Source organism: Perognathus longimembris, chromosome 13 (assembly GCF_023159225.1).
Source record: "Perognathus longimembris pacificus isolate PPM17 chromosome 13, ASM2315922v1, whole genome shotgun sequence".
NCBI classification, from domain to species: domain Eukaryota; kingdom Metazoa; phylum Chordata; class Mammalia; order Rodentia; family Heteromyidae; genus Perognathus; species Perognathus longimembris.
In genome coordinates this window covers 6,731,628-6,749,753 of record NC_063173.1, presented here as the reverse complement: position 1 = coordinate 6,749,753, position 18,126 = coordinate 6,731,628, and the positions used below count along the sequence as shown (strand labels likewise).

The 18,126-nt window shown below is 37.0% G+C and overlaps 1 protein-coding gene across 11 annotated transcripts in view; it reads left to right on the top strand.

Annotated features, from left to right (window-relative positions):
* Dlg2 (discs large MAGUK scaffold protein 2) overlaps positions 1 to 18,126 on the top strand; it is a 1,704,707-nt gene that overhangs the window by 1,280,493 nt on the left and 406,088 nt on the right. For all 11 annotated transcript variants that reach the window (XM_048360010.1, XM_048360014.1, XM_048360019.1 and 8 more), the window contains one exon: positions 10,162 to 10,298. In XM_048360010.1, the coding sequence (XP_048215967.1) occupies positions 10,162 to 10,298 (137 nt within the window). The remainder of the gene's footprint in view (positions 1 to 10,161; positions 10,299 to 18,126) is intronic.

The following is an 18,126-nucleotide window of genomic DNA, read 5'->3' as shown; positions in this document are numbered from 1 at the left end:
CCTAAACATGTACTAATTATTACCAATGAGGGAAACCATAGAGTCTGTTCCTTTGGGTCTGGCTCACTTCACTTAATATGATTTTTTTCCAAATCTTTCCATTTCTTTACTAATGGAGCAATGTCACTCTTTCTGATGGAAGCATAGAATTCCATTGTGCATATGTACCATATTTTCCTGATCCATTCATCTACTGAGGGACATCTAGGTTGGTTCCATATTTTAGTGATGGAAAATTATGCTGTGATGAACATGGTTGTGCTGGTAGCTTTAGTGTGGTCTTGCTTGTAATCCTTTGGGTAGATGTGCAAATGTGGGGCTACTGGGTCATAGGGGAGCTCTATGTTTAGCCTTTTGAGGAACCTCCACACTGTTTTCCAGAGTGGTTGAACAAGTTAACTCCCACCAACAGTGTAGAAAGGTTCTCTTTTGGCCATATCCCCAACAGCATCTGTTGTATTCGCTACCTCTTCCTGTAATATTTTCAGGGTTTCAGCTTTTACCTTGAGGTCTTTGATCCATTTGGAATTGATTTTGGTGCAAGGTGATATATAAGGATCTAGCTTTAGTTTGTTACAGGTGATTAACCAATTTTTCCAGCACTATTTGTTGACTATCTTACTTCCATCCTAATTTTTATCTCCTTTATCACAGATTAAGTGGCCATGGGCCTGCAGGTTCATTTCTGGGTCTTCACTTCTATTCCACTGGTTCTCAGGCCTATTCTTGTGCCAATATCAAGCTGTTTTTATTACTTTTGCTTTGTAATAGAGTTTGAAATGTGGTATTGAAATTCCTCCAGCACTGTTCTTCCTGCTTAGCATTGTCTTTGCTATTTGAGGTCTTTTATTGTTTCATAAGAATTTTTGGATTTCTTTCTCTATTTCATTAAAGAATGGTGTTGGTATATTGATGGGTATTGCATTGAATTTGTAAATTGCCTTTGGCAGTATTGCCATTTTCATGCTATCAATTCTCCCAATCCAAGAGCATGTGAGGTTTTTTTCCATTTCCTTAGTTCTGCTTAATTTCCTTTTTCAGGTTTTTAAAGTTTTCATCATAGTGGTCTTTCACTTCTTTGGTTAAGCTTATTCTTAAGTATTTTATTTTTTGAGCCTATTGCAAAAGGAGTTGCTTTCCTGATTTCAGCCTCACTGTTTGCATTGTTAGCATACAGAAAAGCCATTGATTTCTGAGGATTAATTTTATATCCTGCTACTTTGCTAACGTTTTGGATCAGCTCAAGTAACTTGGGAGTAGAGTCTATGAGGATCTTTAAAGACAGGATCATATCATCTGCAAAAAAAGTGAGTTTTACTTCCTCCTTTTCTATCTGGAATATTAACAATAGCAAGCAACACTTTTAAGTTTACTACACTCATTTAATTTCTTCTTACAAAGGCTCAGAAGTTCTTTCATGCTTCTCAAAGTAAATAGGCTAGTGAAAAAAGAATCTAATTTATAAGACAGGAGCAAATATTGCATAACTTCATATTTAACAAAAATTTGAAATACAAGAAAGTAATTATTTATAAATTAAAGACATTTTTTCACTTGGGTACATGCAAAAATATGATAATGCAACAGTCATACACCCACTTTACACATTAAAATTAATTAATGGAATCAATACTTCATTAAAGCAACAAGTGCAGATACATGAGCATAAATTAAAAGTAATAATTTTCAAGTATTTACACTGTGCCAGTAGTTTCGATTACTCTCATTTTGGCATTAGTGTCAAAGTGAAAAGCAAAATATGTAATTTAAGCATTCATGTTGGCATACTTTATTTGGAATAATACTTAGGAAAGAAGCTATCAAATCCATCAGCTTTTAGTTTTTTTGAAATGCACACCCCACCAGATTCTTAATACAGTTGTCAGTGGTGATATTCACTAATTGCATTGCCTAAAATCTTTAAATAAAACTAAAATTGAACAATGCATGTTACAGTGGAGATGAGTACTAGATAAGATGTCATGTGAGAAACATGAGTATTTTCATGTCCTTCTTTTGAAATATCCTTCTTTTAAAAAAAAAAAAAAAGTTGTGTTGGGAGTGGTCATGAGGCTCAAAGTGGTAGAACCCTAGCCTTGAGCAAAAGAGCTCAAGGACAGCACTCAGGCCCTGAGATCAAGCTCCATAACTGACCAAAAATGTTACTGCTAATTCTAAGAGTAGTGCATATTTGTAGAATGTTCTAGATTTCTTCAAAATTGGACACAGTCCACAAACTAAGAGGTGGAATAGAACAACAGTTAGAAGCAACTTATTGCTGCCAGACACTTGTGGGTTCATCTCTTGGCTCACTTGTCATTAAATATCTAGCAATAAGAAAGTTATTGAACCTTTTTCATTTTTTTTATATTATTGTTTTTAAATTTTGTAATACCTTATTGTATTTTTGTAAGGCATATAAGTAGTAAATATGATCATCTATATATCTAGTATATAGTAAATAACAAACAACAGTCATTATTGCACATCCTAAATTTATCTTCTGATGTAATATTCATTTGCTAGAGGATGATCTCTAAAAACATTACACTGTTGAATATCTAACTGGACAACACAGTGGACTTGTTCACTTACACAAGGCCCTCTATGCTAACAATTCTTTGCTCTAGGGACCAAGTGAAAACCCATCATAAGTAAAGGCAATGGGTAGCGTACATTTCATTGTTAAAATAGCCCTTGTGAGATTGAAAAATTGAAAGAAAAGTACCCTGTACAAATAATAGAGTGGGAAGTAACCTGAATGACCCATATTAGGCTGAAAGATTTTGGAATTTAGCACGTGTGGAAGTATTTCTGTACTTATTACTCATAAGGATTTGAGTTGTGTTGGTTTACTTTGTACTTACAAAATACCATGTTGAATATGGAAGGAAAGGATGAAATGCAATCAGTATGAAAACTGGCATAATTATCAGAAACTCAGAGTAGAATTTAATCTTAAGATTTGTAATTTTGTAAACATATTTTAACTCAAAATCTCTCTAGTTCAATTAGATGATATACTACATGTCCTATCAAAATAAAGCATGAGAAAAGAAAGTACATATAAGCTAACTAATTTGAAATATTTTTGGATAACTTGTTAAAAAATTACTAGCAACAAAGCTGCTGATAGTTAATTGATTTATTGAGCCAACAAATTTCATTGAGGGTCTAAAATTTTTTGGGCACAAGGCAGAAAGCAGAGGTATAATTTGGGTAGTATTTGTTACATTTGTACTCCAAGCACGAGAGTCAGAAATGGAGGCAGAGACATTGTATTGTACAGTGACAATAATATAGATCGACCTTAATAACAAGGGTGTTATTCTATGACTTTTATTTCAATGTTCCCCCATTCCTTTTTGCCCCTTCCAGAGTATCAAATGTATTTTTGTTGATATAAATGAATTCACCTAACTTTAATTTTCTTTTTCTTTTCTCTCTCTTAAAGCACTTATTCTTGGAATCAAGAGGTTTTTTTGATACTACTATTTGTGGTTCTTTTTCTCTTTTTTCTTTGCTTTTTTTCTCCTTTTCACTTTTTTTTTAAAATTTTTGTACCCTTTATCTTGTATATAAGTTTATCTGTTTGGTGGAGGGGAAGGGGAAGCCCAGAAATGGTGGGACAAAGGTTGAGCCAATGTAGCAATGAAACCCACCAGACACAAAGTTGGGGGAAGGGAAGTCAGGAGGGGAAAAACTGAGACAGAATAAAGGAGGGGGTAATTCTGTTCAGAAGGAAATGTACTCAATACCTGATTCCTGTAACCCTGTAACCCTTCTGTACATCACCTTTACAATAAATTTTAAAAAATATAAAAACATAAAAATGCTCTTATTCTTCACACCACCTGGAGTAGTATAGGCCTTGTCGTATTTATGTTTCTATCATCTTCTCCAATGTACTTATAAAAAATACTTGATAGTCCCTTGGAGAGTGAGGAATTTTCCAAAGAAGTGATTCAACCAAACCCTCATTAAATCTCCATCTTCCAACAGCTGTCTGAATATATCCACAATCCCAAATTACCAAACCTACATCTCCAAAACATATGAGCTAATTATGTCAATTGTTGGGATATATTCATAGTTTCGGAACATTTGGAATTGTGCTGCAAAAAACTAGCACAGTTTTAAGTATATAGACATTATTATTATATATCATTTTATACATAAATAGAACTCTCAAGAGTCTTTATAGGATAAGGAACTTATAACTTAAGTAACAAGAGTGACAGGAGAATATTCAATAAATAAATGACAGAAAATTAAAGAGTTTTGTAAGACCCGTAAGTTATCTCATTTCTTCTATGCAGTGAACCCAGTTGTGATGAAAAATGACTGTATTGTAGGAGAGTTTAGGAAATAAAATAAGATGATAGGTAATATGACATCAGTCCAACAGTTTGGTAGGTCTGATAACTCATTTTATAGTCTAGTATTTTACTTAAGACAGTAGTAATGCTTAAAGTTTAAGCATAAATGGTTTTCACCTAGAAAGAATGATCACATTTGAGTCATAAAAATCTTTAAAGAAAAGGAAAAAACAAATGGGCAGTCTTTGGATACTGCTGCTTACATCTTGTGGTGCCTTTGCATGCATTCGCATAATTAATTCTCACCGTGGCATTATGGGATAACTACTAGCCTCCGTGATCATCTCTCTCTGATAAAAACTGATGCTTATAGAAGAAAAAAAAATCATTACTTCAAGGTCATCCTTTGAAGGTCATGCAGCTTTTAAATGGTAGAACCAAGGTTTCTATCAACATTTTGCACTACACAATGGTTGCAATATACAAATAAAATTTTTTACTTGTCTGACAGATGAGGAAACAGACCTATCAAGATCAAATGATGTGTCTCAAACGTCCACTTATTTATCATTTAAAATATAGTATATTTTAAGTAGTCATTAGAATGAACAGAAAATAAACAATAATGAACCACTTAAAGCAAAGAAACAGAGTGATAAATGTAGAATTTTAGGGGGAAAATGACCAGCCTAAAAATATTCTCAGAAAAAAAAATATTCACAAAATCATAATAGGTAGTCACAAGACTTCAACAAGTTAGGTATGATTACATGAGTTCCTTATCTGTGATGCCAATGAGATATCATTAATCTCTCAAATAAAAATCAAAAGTTTTTGGGGGTTTTCTTGGGGGGGTATTGTTAAGCAGCCTTATTTCTCAAGAAGAAAAGATATCAACCAGTATTTTATGAGGGCCAACCAGACCCACACAGACATTTTTGTTGTTGTTCCGGTTTTACCTGATATCTGTGCACATTCAGCTGCTAAGCTGCCTGCGTGGGTAGGTATTTTCTAAGACAGGGCCAGCCAGAGTTTAGGATACAACCTGTGTTTCTTTCAATAAACACATATGCACAGAATGTGCAGAACTCGTTCTTTCTATTAAGCATTAAGCATCCTCCCTGGCAGATCCTAAATAAACTCTGACAGAACCAGGTTGCCTAATAATATTGAATTATTTGAAGAAGCCCCAGAGGGCTTCCTTGTAAAAGAAAAGAAAAGAGAAAAAAAAATGAACGTGAACCAAATTATTGAACGACTATAAGACATCAAGGGACTCCATTCTTCACACATTACCCCCCCCACCCCACCACCGAGAATATATGAGAACATTGTAGTCAGATGACATTTTCAAGCATTTCAGATTTTATTTTGAGCTTCCAACACAACGCTGCCAAGACTTCTGCTTTAGCCCCCGCCTCTCGGTGACACCTCCTGTTCAGCAGAGGCAGGTGACCCGAGAGGAGGCTGAGCCGTGTTCCACTCATTGACGTCTCTTCATAGAACGAGAGGGAGAGATTCTGGGGGTGGGGGGAGTACAATTAAAGACTTTAATGAGGATTAGCTGTTCTCAGACTTAAGCTTGCATCTCTTATGTTCGTATGAGGAAATTTGATTGAGGATATACCAGAAAGATGAAATGATCAAACTCTGGTTTACACAAGATGGTGACTAGTTCTGTAAATGTTACAAAACAACTGCTTCCCCCAAATCAGTGTTATGGTCATTTTTGATAGTACTAAATCTGTGAAGTATTTAATTGTTCCTATCCTGTTAGGGACCGCCTCTGCTAATCATAACACACATTATAAATTTGATTCTCCGTTTTGTCTCCATTTCTAGCTAAAGGAGCTCCAATTGCTTTTATCTCTGTGCCTGAGGCAGGCCTCATTCTTCAGCCAATAACCTGTCTGGATCCCAGTGTGTTAATATCAGCAGTTCCATGAATTCTATTTTAACCTCAGACCCACCTCAAGTGCTACATCTTTGGTTTAAATCCTTTCTATGTTCCCCTCAACAGTACATCTTCCTCTTCTCATTCATTCAACACCACTGCCACCATGACCCCATCTATTTTGATAATATGTCCTAATACCCACGTATCTAGTTTTCTAAAGTAGGGGCCCATTGGGGATAGAGAATTCTACTTATCAACCATATATTATGTGCTACTTACTATTGCATATCGGTAGGCTTATTCCTTTCCTACAGCTGAAGACACTGAGTGGACATCTCAATAGTTGGTTGCTGGCAGCATCATCAGAAGTGGCACTGGTTCTGTTGTAGCCAGTTATCTTCTCTACAGTTGGCACTCTCAGTGCAGACTGAGGGTGGAGAGCTCAATGAAGCTCTCCAAAAGCAGCCCCGGCCCTTATTCCGTTCCTGCCTCCAAATGAGAACACCCAGTTTTGTGCCTCTCACTCATTTTGTGCCCACCAACTTCATCAAAGACCTAAGCCTTTCCACCTCCTTGTGTCATCATTTGTTCATTCTTTCAGTATGGGGCAAGTAGATGTCTGGTTTTGCTCTACTCTCAGTGTATAAAATGGAGTAACATGCCTGTCATCCTGGAGAAAAGACATAGTCTTGGCTCTGCTACTTGGGAGGCTGCGGCAAGAGGGTCCCTTGGGTCCAAGGTTCCAAAAGTCAGCTTGGGCAACAAAGTGAGATTTCTGTCTGAAAGGGAAACAAATGACAATTTAAAAAAAAAAATAGGTGACTTGCTAGTGTGTGTTATAAAGTAGAGAAATTGAAAAGTAGAACAAGAGAAGGGAATGAGGCGTATGATCCAAAACCATATACGGAGGGGAAGAGGGGGAGAGTTAGCCTCTGGCTCCTGGAGAAATTGAGGTTTGAACAGTACCCTGAACAAAATGTAGTTCAGCCAGCAGAAACCAAGCAAAGGCCCTGCAGGAAGAGCATGCCTAGAATGTTCTGGAAATTTCAAGGCTGAAATTGTGTCTAGAATAAAATGAAGAATAAAGGTTAGCTGGTGAGAGAAGGTGGTGACAGGTCAGGATATTGGTTTTGGAAAATCTAACTCCTTTGATGTAGATCAGCTGCCATTGCATTAACCAAGGGAGGCTCAGTACATCTTGATTTGATCTTACTGCTCCACGGTGCTAAAGAAAATTTCTCTTTTAGAGCCATCCTCCAAAACACCCTGGCTTCAGCCAGGCTCATGCTCATTTATAGAAACTCATTCTAGAATCATCGTTTGTTATAGTGTTTCTACATAACGCTATAGAAAGCTATGTCATTATGTTTACCTTGACTGCAATTGATAGACACTGGCTATAGTCATAGAATTGACTCAACAGATATTAATTTAATGAAGAAATCTAGAATAAGTCAACGATGAATGCGGAAAGATTAGATCTTATAACTGAGATGGATGTTTGCACATGTAAATAATCCTTTGTTCTTAATGAGATAACCTATATATTTACTTACTAAGTTGCATTGCATATCAGGAACATGGTTTGATATTGATTATGTGTTTTATTGTATGTATATACTGTCAAAGTAATAGAAACTTTTAGCTCTTCTCTTTCAAAGACACTCTCCGGAATTATCTGGCTTCACCTTGAATGGCCAATAGTTGAAAAGAAGTACATAAACCTAATCTCAAAAATAAAGTGTTACTTTTTTGTCTGATATATTTATGCCTGTAGTGTCCAGAGTGATTTTGTTGTCTTGGTACAATCTTCAACTTCAAATGTCAACTAGATACTTATTCTCTTTGTTGGACTTAATCTTCTTTATGGTGGCAATTTGTTTCCCCAGCTCTCCTGTAACTCAGATTGCCAGTGGCATTTATTGCTGGCCTAGTGGATATAAATTAGAATTGCTGGATTTGTGTTTAACCTTTTCTTTACAGAGTTTGGAATGACCTCTGCAGAGTTCCAATGCAGTAGATTGATCCTAGCGTGTGGCTATACAACTTTTGTTCAAGAATTTTTTTTAATCTTCTCTATATTTATCCAATAAAGTAGCAGTTTTAAAACATGATGTGCCAAGTATTTTGAAGTTCAGAGGAAAAGTGAATGTGGAAACAGATGTTTACGTTCTGGTCATCTTTTGCTTAATGAATGAAAAAAATTAATTCAAGTCCTACCTAAACAAATACATTCATACATTCATGAGATAGCAAAACATCAATAAAAAATAATTACCCTCCTCAGAGGAAAATTAGATAACACTTATTTTAATTACCCTATCAGTTTACATCCATTTCCATTTATTTTAACAATTATAGTTAATTTAACAAAATCAATGCATTGCTAATATATTTCCAACCGTGATACTTTATAATTTTATGTTATTATTTTCCATTAATCATTTCTGCTATCTGAAGACTAGCCCTATGCAATATCAATTCACAAAATATAGTGAAAAAGTTAGTATTGGTTGAAATGTAATTCATTATTAGGTGTCAGTTTTTTGTGACAACTTTAAAAGTTGCTGGGGGTTGTGCAGTTCTTTCAAAGACTTCTTGAACCAAGATTACAGAAGTTCTACCTAATATCATAGACTTTATTAATACTTCTGTTGTTATTAACAACTTGTATATTACTGTGATTATAAAATAAAATGAAAATATATGCTCTCAGCATTAAGTTGCATGTATATTTCATTATATTCTGAAAGAACTTTTTAAATCCTATACCTTTAAGAGTTCTATCAGTTGGTTGTTCCTTTGAAATTAGTCTCGTCATGATTTTGTTCAAGAACCATGTTATTGTGCCATAATTTAGTAAAAATTAAAAAGGTCTTATGAGCCATCATGCAGCAAAATTCATCTTTTAAAATAGAATATTTTCATACTTAGAACGATTGGTATTTTTCCATTCTTTTTATAAAATAGTGTAAAATTGGTTACCTATTCCTTTCTTCTTTAGACTGGATACAGAATTGGTTCTCTGATTTATTGCTGTGTGTGTGTGTGTGTGTGTGTGTGCACGCATGCGTGTGCATGTGCACCAGTATTTGAGCTTGCATGCAAGGCTTATTCACCCATGTCTGGTGCTGTACCCCTTGAGCCACACATACAATTCCACTTTTTGCTGATTAAGAACCTCATAGATATTTTTTACTAGAGAAGCCTTGAACCATGATCCTCAGATCTTAGCCTCCTGAATAGCTAGGATTACAGCCATGAGCTACCTGTGCCTAGCTGATTCTCACTCTTACCATGAGCCTACAATAAGTGCTTGAAAGTATGAAAACATGACAAGGTGACCAGAGAAGAAAACATAAAAGGCAAACATCTGGCTTCTTTTTTCTTATCTTTCTCTGAAATTGTGACATAAATATCCAGTCTATCTTCATGGCTCTCATCTCGGAATTTTTGTGATTTCTTAATGGCTGTATTTTTCATCCTGCAAGGTCAAGAGTATCTAAGTCTCTGTTCAAATGATTGTGGAACTTACGCTTGCTATGCTAGAATAATAGCAGCCGTAGACTCAGCAAGAGCAGTACTGTGCCTGTGTTTGTTTGGGCTCTCCTGGGAGCCCTCTGCCCCCTTCCTCCCATCCCTGTTATGGCCACTCATCCATTATAAATCGATTGGTTGAAGAACAACGATAGCAAGGTGCATGATCTTGAAATAAAATAAAACTAAAATTCACATGGGTTTGGCCAGAAAAACAATTATCTTATTAGCAAACATCAACAAGCCTTCCAATACTGGAAAAATAAGAGACTGAAAGACAAAAGAGACTGAAGTCATTCGCGTCATTTATTACTATCATAAACTATGTTAAGGATCCATTGCTTTGAATCAACTGTTGGAATGTATCTCGTTTCGTTTGCTCACCTTTTTTCTATTCCTTTCCCACAGGTTTAGGCTTCAGTATTGCAGGTGGTGTGGGAAACCAGCACATTCCTGGAGACAATAGTATTTATGTAACGAAAATCATCGATGGCGGAGCTGCACAGAAAGATGGGCGGTTACAAGTAGGAGACAGACTTCTGATGGTGAGTGCTCCTCCAAGACACACACAACTGTGTGTGTGCGTGTGAAGTCCTTATTTTCTAGCATGTGACCGTCTTGTTCAGCTCCCACTGCCATCACAAAATACTATACACTGGGTGACTTACACAACTGGAATTCATATTCTCACAATTCTGAAGGCTAGGAAGTAAAAGTTGCAATCTACGATAGATAGATAGTCAGACAGACAGACAGACAGACAGACAGACAGACAGACAGATAGATAGATAGATAGATAGATAGATAGATAGATAGATAGATAGATAGATAGATAGACAGACATATACAGATACAGATATATTTATATATATGGAGGAGTCTCCTGGCTCAAAGGAGTCTTCTGGCTGTGTCCTCAGAGGGCCCTTCCCATGTGGATGTGTTGACACAGCAGAATCTCTCTCTCTTCCTGGAAGTCCAGCAGTCCCATAGAGTCACGTGACACCCGTAACACTTGGCTTCCAATGTCCTGAAGAGCCTATTCCAAATGTAGTCACCCCGGGGATGTGGGGGTGAAAGGCCATTGGAAGGGGTGTAGCTCAGTCCTCAGCAGTGACCCTGTGTGGAAATAGAAAGGGAAAAAAGATTTCAAGGGAAGAGAGCTCCAAAGAAATCCGATTATATTGGATTTGTTGATATCTTCAAAGCAGATATCTAAATGTTCAGTTTTTCCAGATGGACATGGCACAGAAATGAGAGATTGTCCTTCTCATCAAGTCTGTTGTCTCCTGTTAGTGAGAACAACTACTGGTCTAGGCTGCTGTAGTTTTACATGGCAAAAGGAACATTCTAGGATTTACTGATTATGTGTCTCCAGTCCTTTCTTCAGTCTATATAGACACAGACCTTGACTTCCTAAAGAGATCTCTTTCTTCCACTCTTTCCTCAGACAGGGTTGAGGCTGGTCACCAGCCGCCCATCGACCTCAGGGACTTGAGCAATGGCTGACACCAACACCTAGGCCCTCTGTCTGAGTCATGGAGTTACATGAAAAACTAAAGCAAAATTAATGCAATCATAAGTATGAAAATATTTGAGACTACATTAATAAAATTACTTTATTTCCATGATCTATTACATGCTGAATCTACAGAGTAATAGTCAAAGGTAGAAAAGTCACAGTAGATAGTAAATAAACAGGGCTATATCTGTGTCATTAAGGAACAATTATCTTCAATGCCATTGGAGGAAGTGTTTGGGGAGGATTGAATGATACATAAGTCAATTTCCAGGACATATTCAAGTTTCAGAGGTTGAACCCCAAAGATTTGTATTTATTATGTTTCTCTAGGATACTGTAGTCTAGAAAATTTGTCTGTAATCCTAGTGGTCTCATTCCATAATTTTAATGATTTTTGTGTTATCTAATGACATAATAATCTTGATAGCTAAATTTTGTTTAGTATTTGCTCTATCCCACATACATTTTTTTTTTTTTTTTTTTTTTTTGGCCAGTCGTGTGCCTTGGACTCAGGGCCTGAGCACTGTCCCTGGCTTCTTCCCGCTCAAGGCTAGCACTCTGCCACTTGAGCCACAGCGCCGCTTCTGGCCGTTTTCTGTATATGTGGTGCTGGGGAATCGAACCTAGGGCCTCATGTATATGAGACAGGCACTCTTGCCACTAGGCTATATCCCCAGCCCTCCCACATACATTTTGAAGTGCTTTTTGTAATGTTACATGTATTTCCTACAATAGCCTGTTTCATGTAAGAAAAGGAAACAGAGGTGTAGAAAGGATCACTAACTTGCTCACGTTGTTTGGTTAATACTGGAAAGAACTGGGTTTCCACTCAATGTAACTGGCTTCCACGCTGCCGGTGGGTGTTGGCATCTGTTTTCTTGATTTCTTTTAAATCCCAATATTGGGCTTGGACTCAGGAATAAGTGCTGGCCCTTGGTGATTTTGCTCAAGGTTGGCTCTCTACCACTTGGGCCACAGCTCCAGGCTTTTTAGTAGTTAATGGACCCAAGAATCTCAGGGACTTTGCTGCCTTGGCTGTCTTCGAACCTTGATCCCCAGATTTCAGCCTCCTCAGTAGCTAGGATTACAGGCTTGAGCCACTGGTGCTTGGCTTGTTTTCTTGAATTAATCAATTCTTTCTTTCCTTCTTTCCTTTGTTCATTATTCAGTTATTCATTAATTATGTTAAGAAGTGTACAAATTATCCACCAACTATATCTCAGACGATAGTGATTATTCAAAAAGAAACTGTCATGAAATAATGCTGGTCAAAAAATATAACAATAAAGACTTCAGTACTCATGGAAAAATAAAGTTGCTACTCAGATTTTTTTTATCATCTGAAGTCACTACCATTTTTTTTATTATGGAAAAGTTCTGAAATTTTGATTTGCTTGCTTTAGATGTACAATTCAGTTCTTATACTGTGATAGCATATGAAAAATTGCCATTGGGATAGGAGACCCGAACAACTTCTTTAAAAAATATAACCTTTGTTGCCTGAAATGTTGAATGGGGAATGAAATGAACTGTGGTAATCATCTACACTATGCTGAATTGAGAAATGAAGAAGAAATTTTTATTTTTAAGTGATAATTGCCTTGGATAGCAATTGGCGTCATCTTGCACACATTCTTCTGCAAGAGTTTGGTTGTAGACAACAGATCTATATTTTTTTCAGCTGCTACTATTATTAAATCATGCTAAATGTGCAGATTTCTTTTCTAATTAATTTATTTGTCAAAGTGATGTACAGAGAGGTTACAGTTTCATATGTAAGACAGTGACTACATTTCTTATCAAACTTGTTACCTCCTCCCTCATTTTTCTCCCACCTTCCTCCCTCCCCAGTTTAGATTTAAGTTGTTTAAATTATTGCTTTATTTTCAAATTCTTTATTTTAAAAAAAAACTCCAACGAAATAGTTCTTTCAAAGGATTTTTCAGGCACCATGCTACTTTTCCATTATAATTTGCTTCATATTCATTCTAGATATAATTATTTCAAAAATAGATGTGACATAACTCTTAACTGTTGTGAGATTTAAGGCATAGGTTTTTTTAAAGAACCTTTCAAAATAATAGCTCTCTTCTTGCTTATGTAAGAAAAACATAATTAGTACTTCCAAGGCAACTGGCAAGCTGAATCTGGAAATGAAAGAAAATATTCACTTTGTGATATTCTGAAAGAAAAATGTCCCTGAAAGTGAATAAGACTACAGGTAAAAATCCGTGATGCTATCCAAATGGACCATTTATATTGTTTCAACACAAAAATATTTGTTTGCGCTCCCTGGCCAGTTTTAACATCTCCTTTTCTCTTTACTGCCTTATATTCATAACCTCTCTTCCTCCTCTTTTCTCCTCTCCTAAAGGAAGTACAAAAATGATTTAATCTGTGATTTACCAGCTGTACCGCATTCTGAATATTCTTCCTGAAATATGCTATTCTTTCTCAAGCAATTTGCAACACTTCTTTCTCTCACTTCTTAGGAAAAAAAAATTCCCCAGGCTATCATTCACCCTGAGTTCTATAAGTACACTGGACTAAAATGAGACTGCATTAATTTCCTTAGGCTTTTGTTCCTGGTACCCATAATTCAGGAAGTCTCCTAGCATCCCTCTGCAGGAAGCTTTTTTGGAGTTTTAGGAATAATAACACTTATGGTTTCTCAAATAAAATACCAATCATAGGAGGTATTACTTGATATTAGGGATATTTTTTTCAAAGAATTTTCTTTTATATGTATTTTTTATGATGCTGGAGATCAAACCCAAAGCCTTATACCTGTGAGGCAAGCACTTTACTAATAAGCTACATTCTCAGCCTTTAAAGAACTTCCTATGTCTTCAAATTGCAAAGTTTCTATCTTAGATGTTATCTTATTTCAATCTGGATTTCCAAAGCAACGTCTAGAAGTCTCAAGTTGGGCTCCGCCATCCCTTCCCCCCACATGCTATGTAAAGGGACATAGCAGTCATGTAATAAATGAAGACAGCACTTCGATATTTCAAGGATACAGACATTGGCTTCAGGTTAGATACAGAGACTCGGAGACAGGGAATGAGAAACGTATGCAGAGTTCAAACAGTCCCAAGTGTCACCGGTGTGGCCTGGCTGCCTACTCGCTCAATCTTTGTACTTAGAAGGAATTCCGGAGAAGGTATAATCCGTTTATAACTAGAACAGAAGTGGAACTGTTTGTTTTAAGATAATAAGAAGGTGTCCCCTGTTTGGAGAGATAGTTTGCCTTCCAAGCAAGAGGTTTATCACTCAGTCTTCTCTTTTCTCCTGGGAAGGGGTGATTGCAAAAGGATTGCAACAGAGAATACCTCAGGTGGAAGAGCACCCGTACAAAGTTTGGGACTTTAAGTTCACTCAAGATCCAGCAAAACCATCAATTCAGTTGCCACTTACACTTATCTGGTACAACAGAATCTTGGCAAAAAAACTGTCATGTGCCTCCCGTACAACTCTTCTAGGGATGGAGAGCTTAGTACTTCCCCCAGTGCTAACCACACAACTCCTCTAAGGACAGAGAGCTTAGTACTTGCCCCAGTGCTAACCACACCACCAGTAAGATTGCCCCCTCTCCCTTAAAATGTTAAAGGGCCAAGTGCCTTGGCTTAGAACCACTCCAGTGGCTGAGATATGAGAATTGCAGTTCAAAGCCATCTCAGGCGGGAAAGTCCATGAGATTCTTATCTCCAATAAATTCTACTTACAGCTGGAAGTGGAACTGTAGTTGAAGTGCTAGAGTGCTAGCCTTGAACGCAAAAGCTCAAGGACATCACCCAAGCCCCGAGTTCAAGCCCCAGGATCTGAACAACAAAAATAATGTTAGAATGTATTTTTCTGTACATTTCTCTCTTTATTCACAATTATGTCCCTTGGAAGCAGAAAACAAAGAATTCACTCCTATTTCATACATGTTTGCAAAGGGTTTTTGCATTGTGTCTTTTCTTCTTGTACTTTCTTAAACTTTTTATTTTATTTTATGGTAAAGTTGATGTACAGAGGGGTTGCAATTACATAAGTAAGGTGGTAATGAGTACATTTCTTGTGGAACAGTGTTACCCCCTCCCTTGTTTTCTCCCACTTTCCCCCCCTCCCCCCCACAAGTTGTAAAATTCATTTGCAACAAAGTATCACTGTGGCATTGGTTCACCCTTTGTCCTTTGTCTCATCATTCTGTAACTGCCCTTCCATTCCCCCAAAGTAGACTTTCAAAGTGTTTTACACATTTCTCGCACTTCTGCTGTAATTTGTTCATTTATCTTTTCTAAGTAGATTACGCTTAAAGCTTTTTTGATTCCTAATAATCTTATTCCTACTTTAAAAAACCCCAGGAAATGTTGTGACATCTGACCTTTGCATTATTCTGCTAGCAGGGAAATGAATCCTGTCACCTTCTCAATAAGTCTCTCAGTGTTTCAATGAGATGACAACACTCAGATCACTCTGACAGGCTATGGGTCACCCAAATATATGGAATACACTGTCTTTAGCAGAATAATATTCCTTAAATTTTCCCCTGATAACGTGATATTAGAATTTTGTATTGTTTTGTGGAATGAGAGGAACACGTGATTCCTTTGGACTGTACTAGTAGCTTAATGTTGACGTCTCAGACTGAATAGATTATCTATTAGGTAGAATTTCATGGGACAGATGGTCAACGGCATTGAAAATTTCAAATTCTATTATATATTTTCACACTCTGGTTTTTCTTCTTCACCAAGGTGATGTATAAGGGCCAAAATATATTATAGAAATATGATCTTTTTCACCTTCTCTGAATAATACCAGAACCTTTGAATCCAGGATCATCTGTCTTCTCTTATAAGGATAACATTCATTGTGAGTTGTCAAAACCTTAGACTTTTTTTCTTCTTGTAACCTCTGCTTGACATTTGAAGGAAAAACTATCAGTGAACATTTATACCTTTTACAGAGCAGAAGTCCTGTGTCTTTTTTTTCCTTAAAGGGAAACAGTAAGTGAGGGGAGGGACTGGGTCTCAGTCCTGATTGCACATTGGTATCATGCTCATCTTTTGAGCAATGGGAACACCCAGTTTTCTACTAACCCTGAATAATCAAATGAGAACCTCTGAGGTAGGGGACCGTATGCATTTTTAACTGTCAATTTTCTAAATGATTCTGTGGTGCAGCTATCTTATGACCAAACCCTACCCTAGCCTGCTTCCCTGCTGCTAGGGCTGCTTCAAGTAGAGACGAATCCAGCGGTACTCCTGCAGGCAAGCCTATAGAGTGCCACTTAGGAACATTCTGCAAGGAGCTGGGAGCCATTTCCGATAGTTAGCCTTGCACTGCCAGCAGGTGGCTCATGCATGTCTTTCTACACATTTAGGAAGCTGAGATTTGAAGACCATAGTTTGAAGCCAACCCATGCAGAGTCTGTGAGACACTTAGCTCCAATTAACCACCAAAAGATTGGGAAGTGAGGCTGTGGCTGAAGTGGTAGATCATTAGACTTGAGCCTAAAACATCAGGGACAGTCCCAGGCTCTGTCCAATGTTCATCTGCAATGAATATGTTCATCTACAATGACATTGTATTTAAGTGTTAAAGTTTTCTATTGATTCTTTTTTTTTATTGTATTTGGTCTGTGGGTCAATATAGCAAACGTATTTATGCAAATTGTTTTATAGGTTATCACCATCATTTTAAAATACTTTTAATAGCATATTAAATCAGCAAAATACAAAAAGGAACTGTGCTGTACATATATTTCTGTATTTTAATGGCATACATTGTACAGTATACACAAGAAGTAGAAATAGAAAAATGAATGAAAAATGCGAATAGAAGTTCAAGTTTTCTCCCTGGGTGCCCCTGCCCATTTTCATGAAAAGTACTATGGAGGATGCTATAGGCATCCAAAATATCATTCTTCCTTGACCTCTCTCTTTATATGGAATAAAAAATGCATTCATGATTAATAGGGGAACAATTGACATTACTGAAGCTTTGATTGTGCCTTGTTGGCTGACGGGATCTGGTGCTCACTTTTCATATCAGATTACCGTCTTTCTATCCTGTGCCTGGCAAAGAATGAGCATGCAATAAATGGATCTTGCTTCTTTTTTTTTTTTTGGCCAGTCCTGGGCCTTGGACTCAGGGCCTAAGCACTGTCCCTGGCTTCTTCCCACTCAAGGGTAGCACTCTGCCCCTTGAGCCACAGCGCCGCTTCTGGCCATTTTCTGTATATGTGGTGCTGGGGAATCGAACCTAGGGCCTCGCGTATCCAAGGCAGGCACTCTTGCCACTAGGCTATATCCCCAGTCCCTGGATCTTGCTTCTTGAATGATCTTCATTCCTACCCCTCCTCCCCCTGACTCAACACAAACATGAAATAGAAACTCATAAGATGCTTCACTCTGTCTGCAAAATGAAGAATTTGGGTTGGTTTTCCTTTAATAAAACAGTCAGTACTTTCAAGTTTATTTAGTATATTTCAATGTTTCTTAACTGCCAACTATAATGTCTCATGCGGGAGAGTTCAATGAATGAAGATAATTCAATCGCTGCCCTCACAAAGGTCAGTCTTCAAACTAAGAAGGGGCACTGCAGGTTAACTGCTATATTGGATAGGGATGACAATTACCACAGAATAATTCCTGGGAAGGAACACACTATTTCCACTAGCAGTGGCTCAATATCTGATTATGGTTGTTTGATTTCTATGTGTGTAGTGCTTTATTTTCCTCAAAGTCTCTGAAAATTCATACTATCATTCCTTTTCACAAAGACAAGTCAACAATAAATTATTCAGGATCATCTCCATTTTATGTATAGGAAAATGAGTTTGTTATATATATATACATACATAT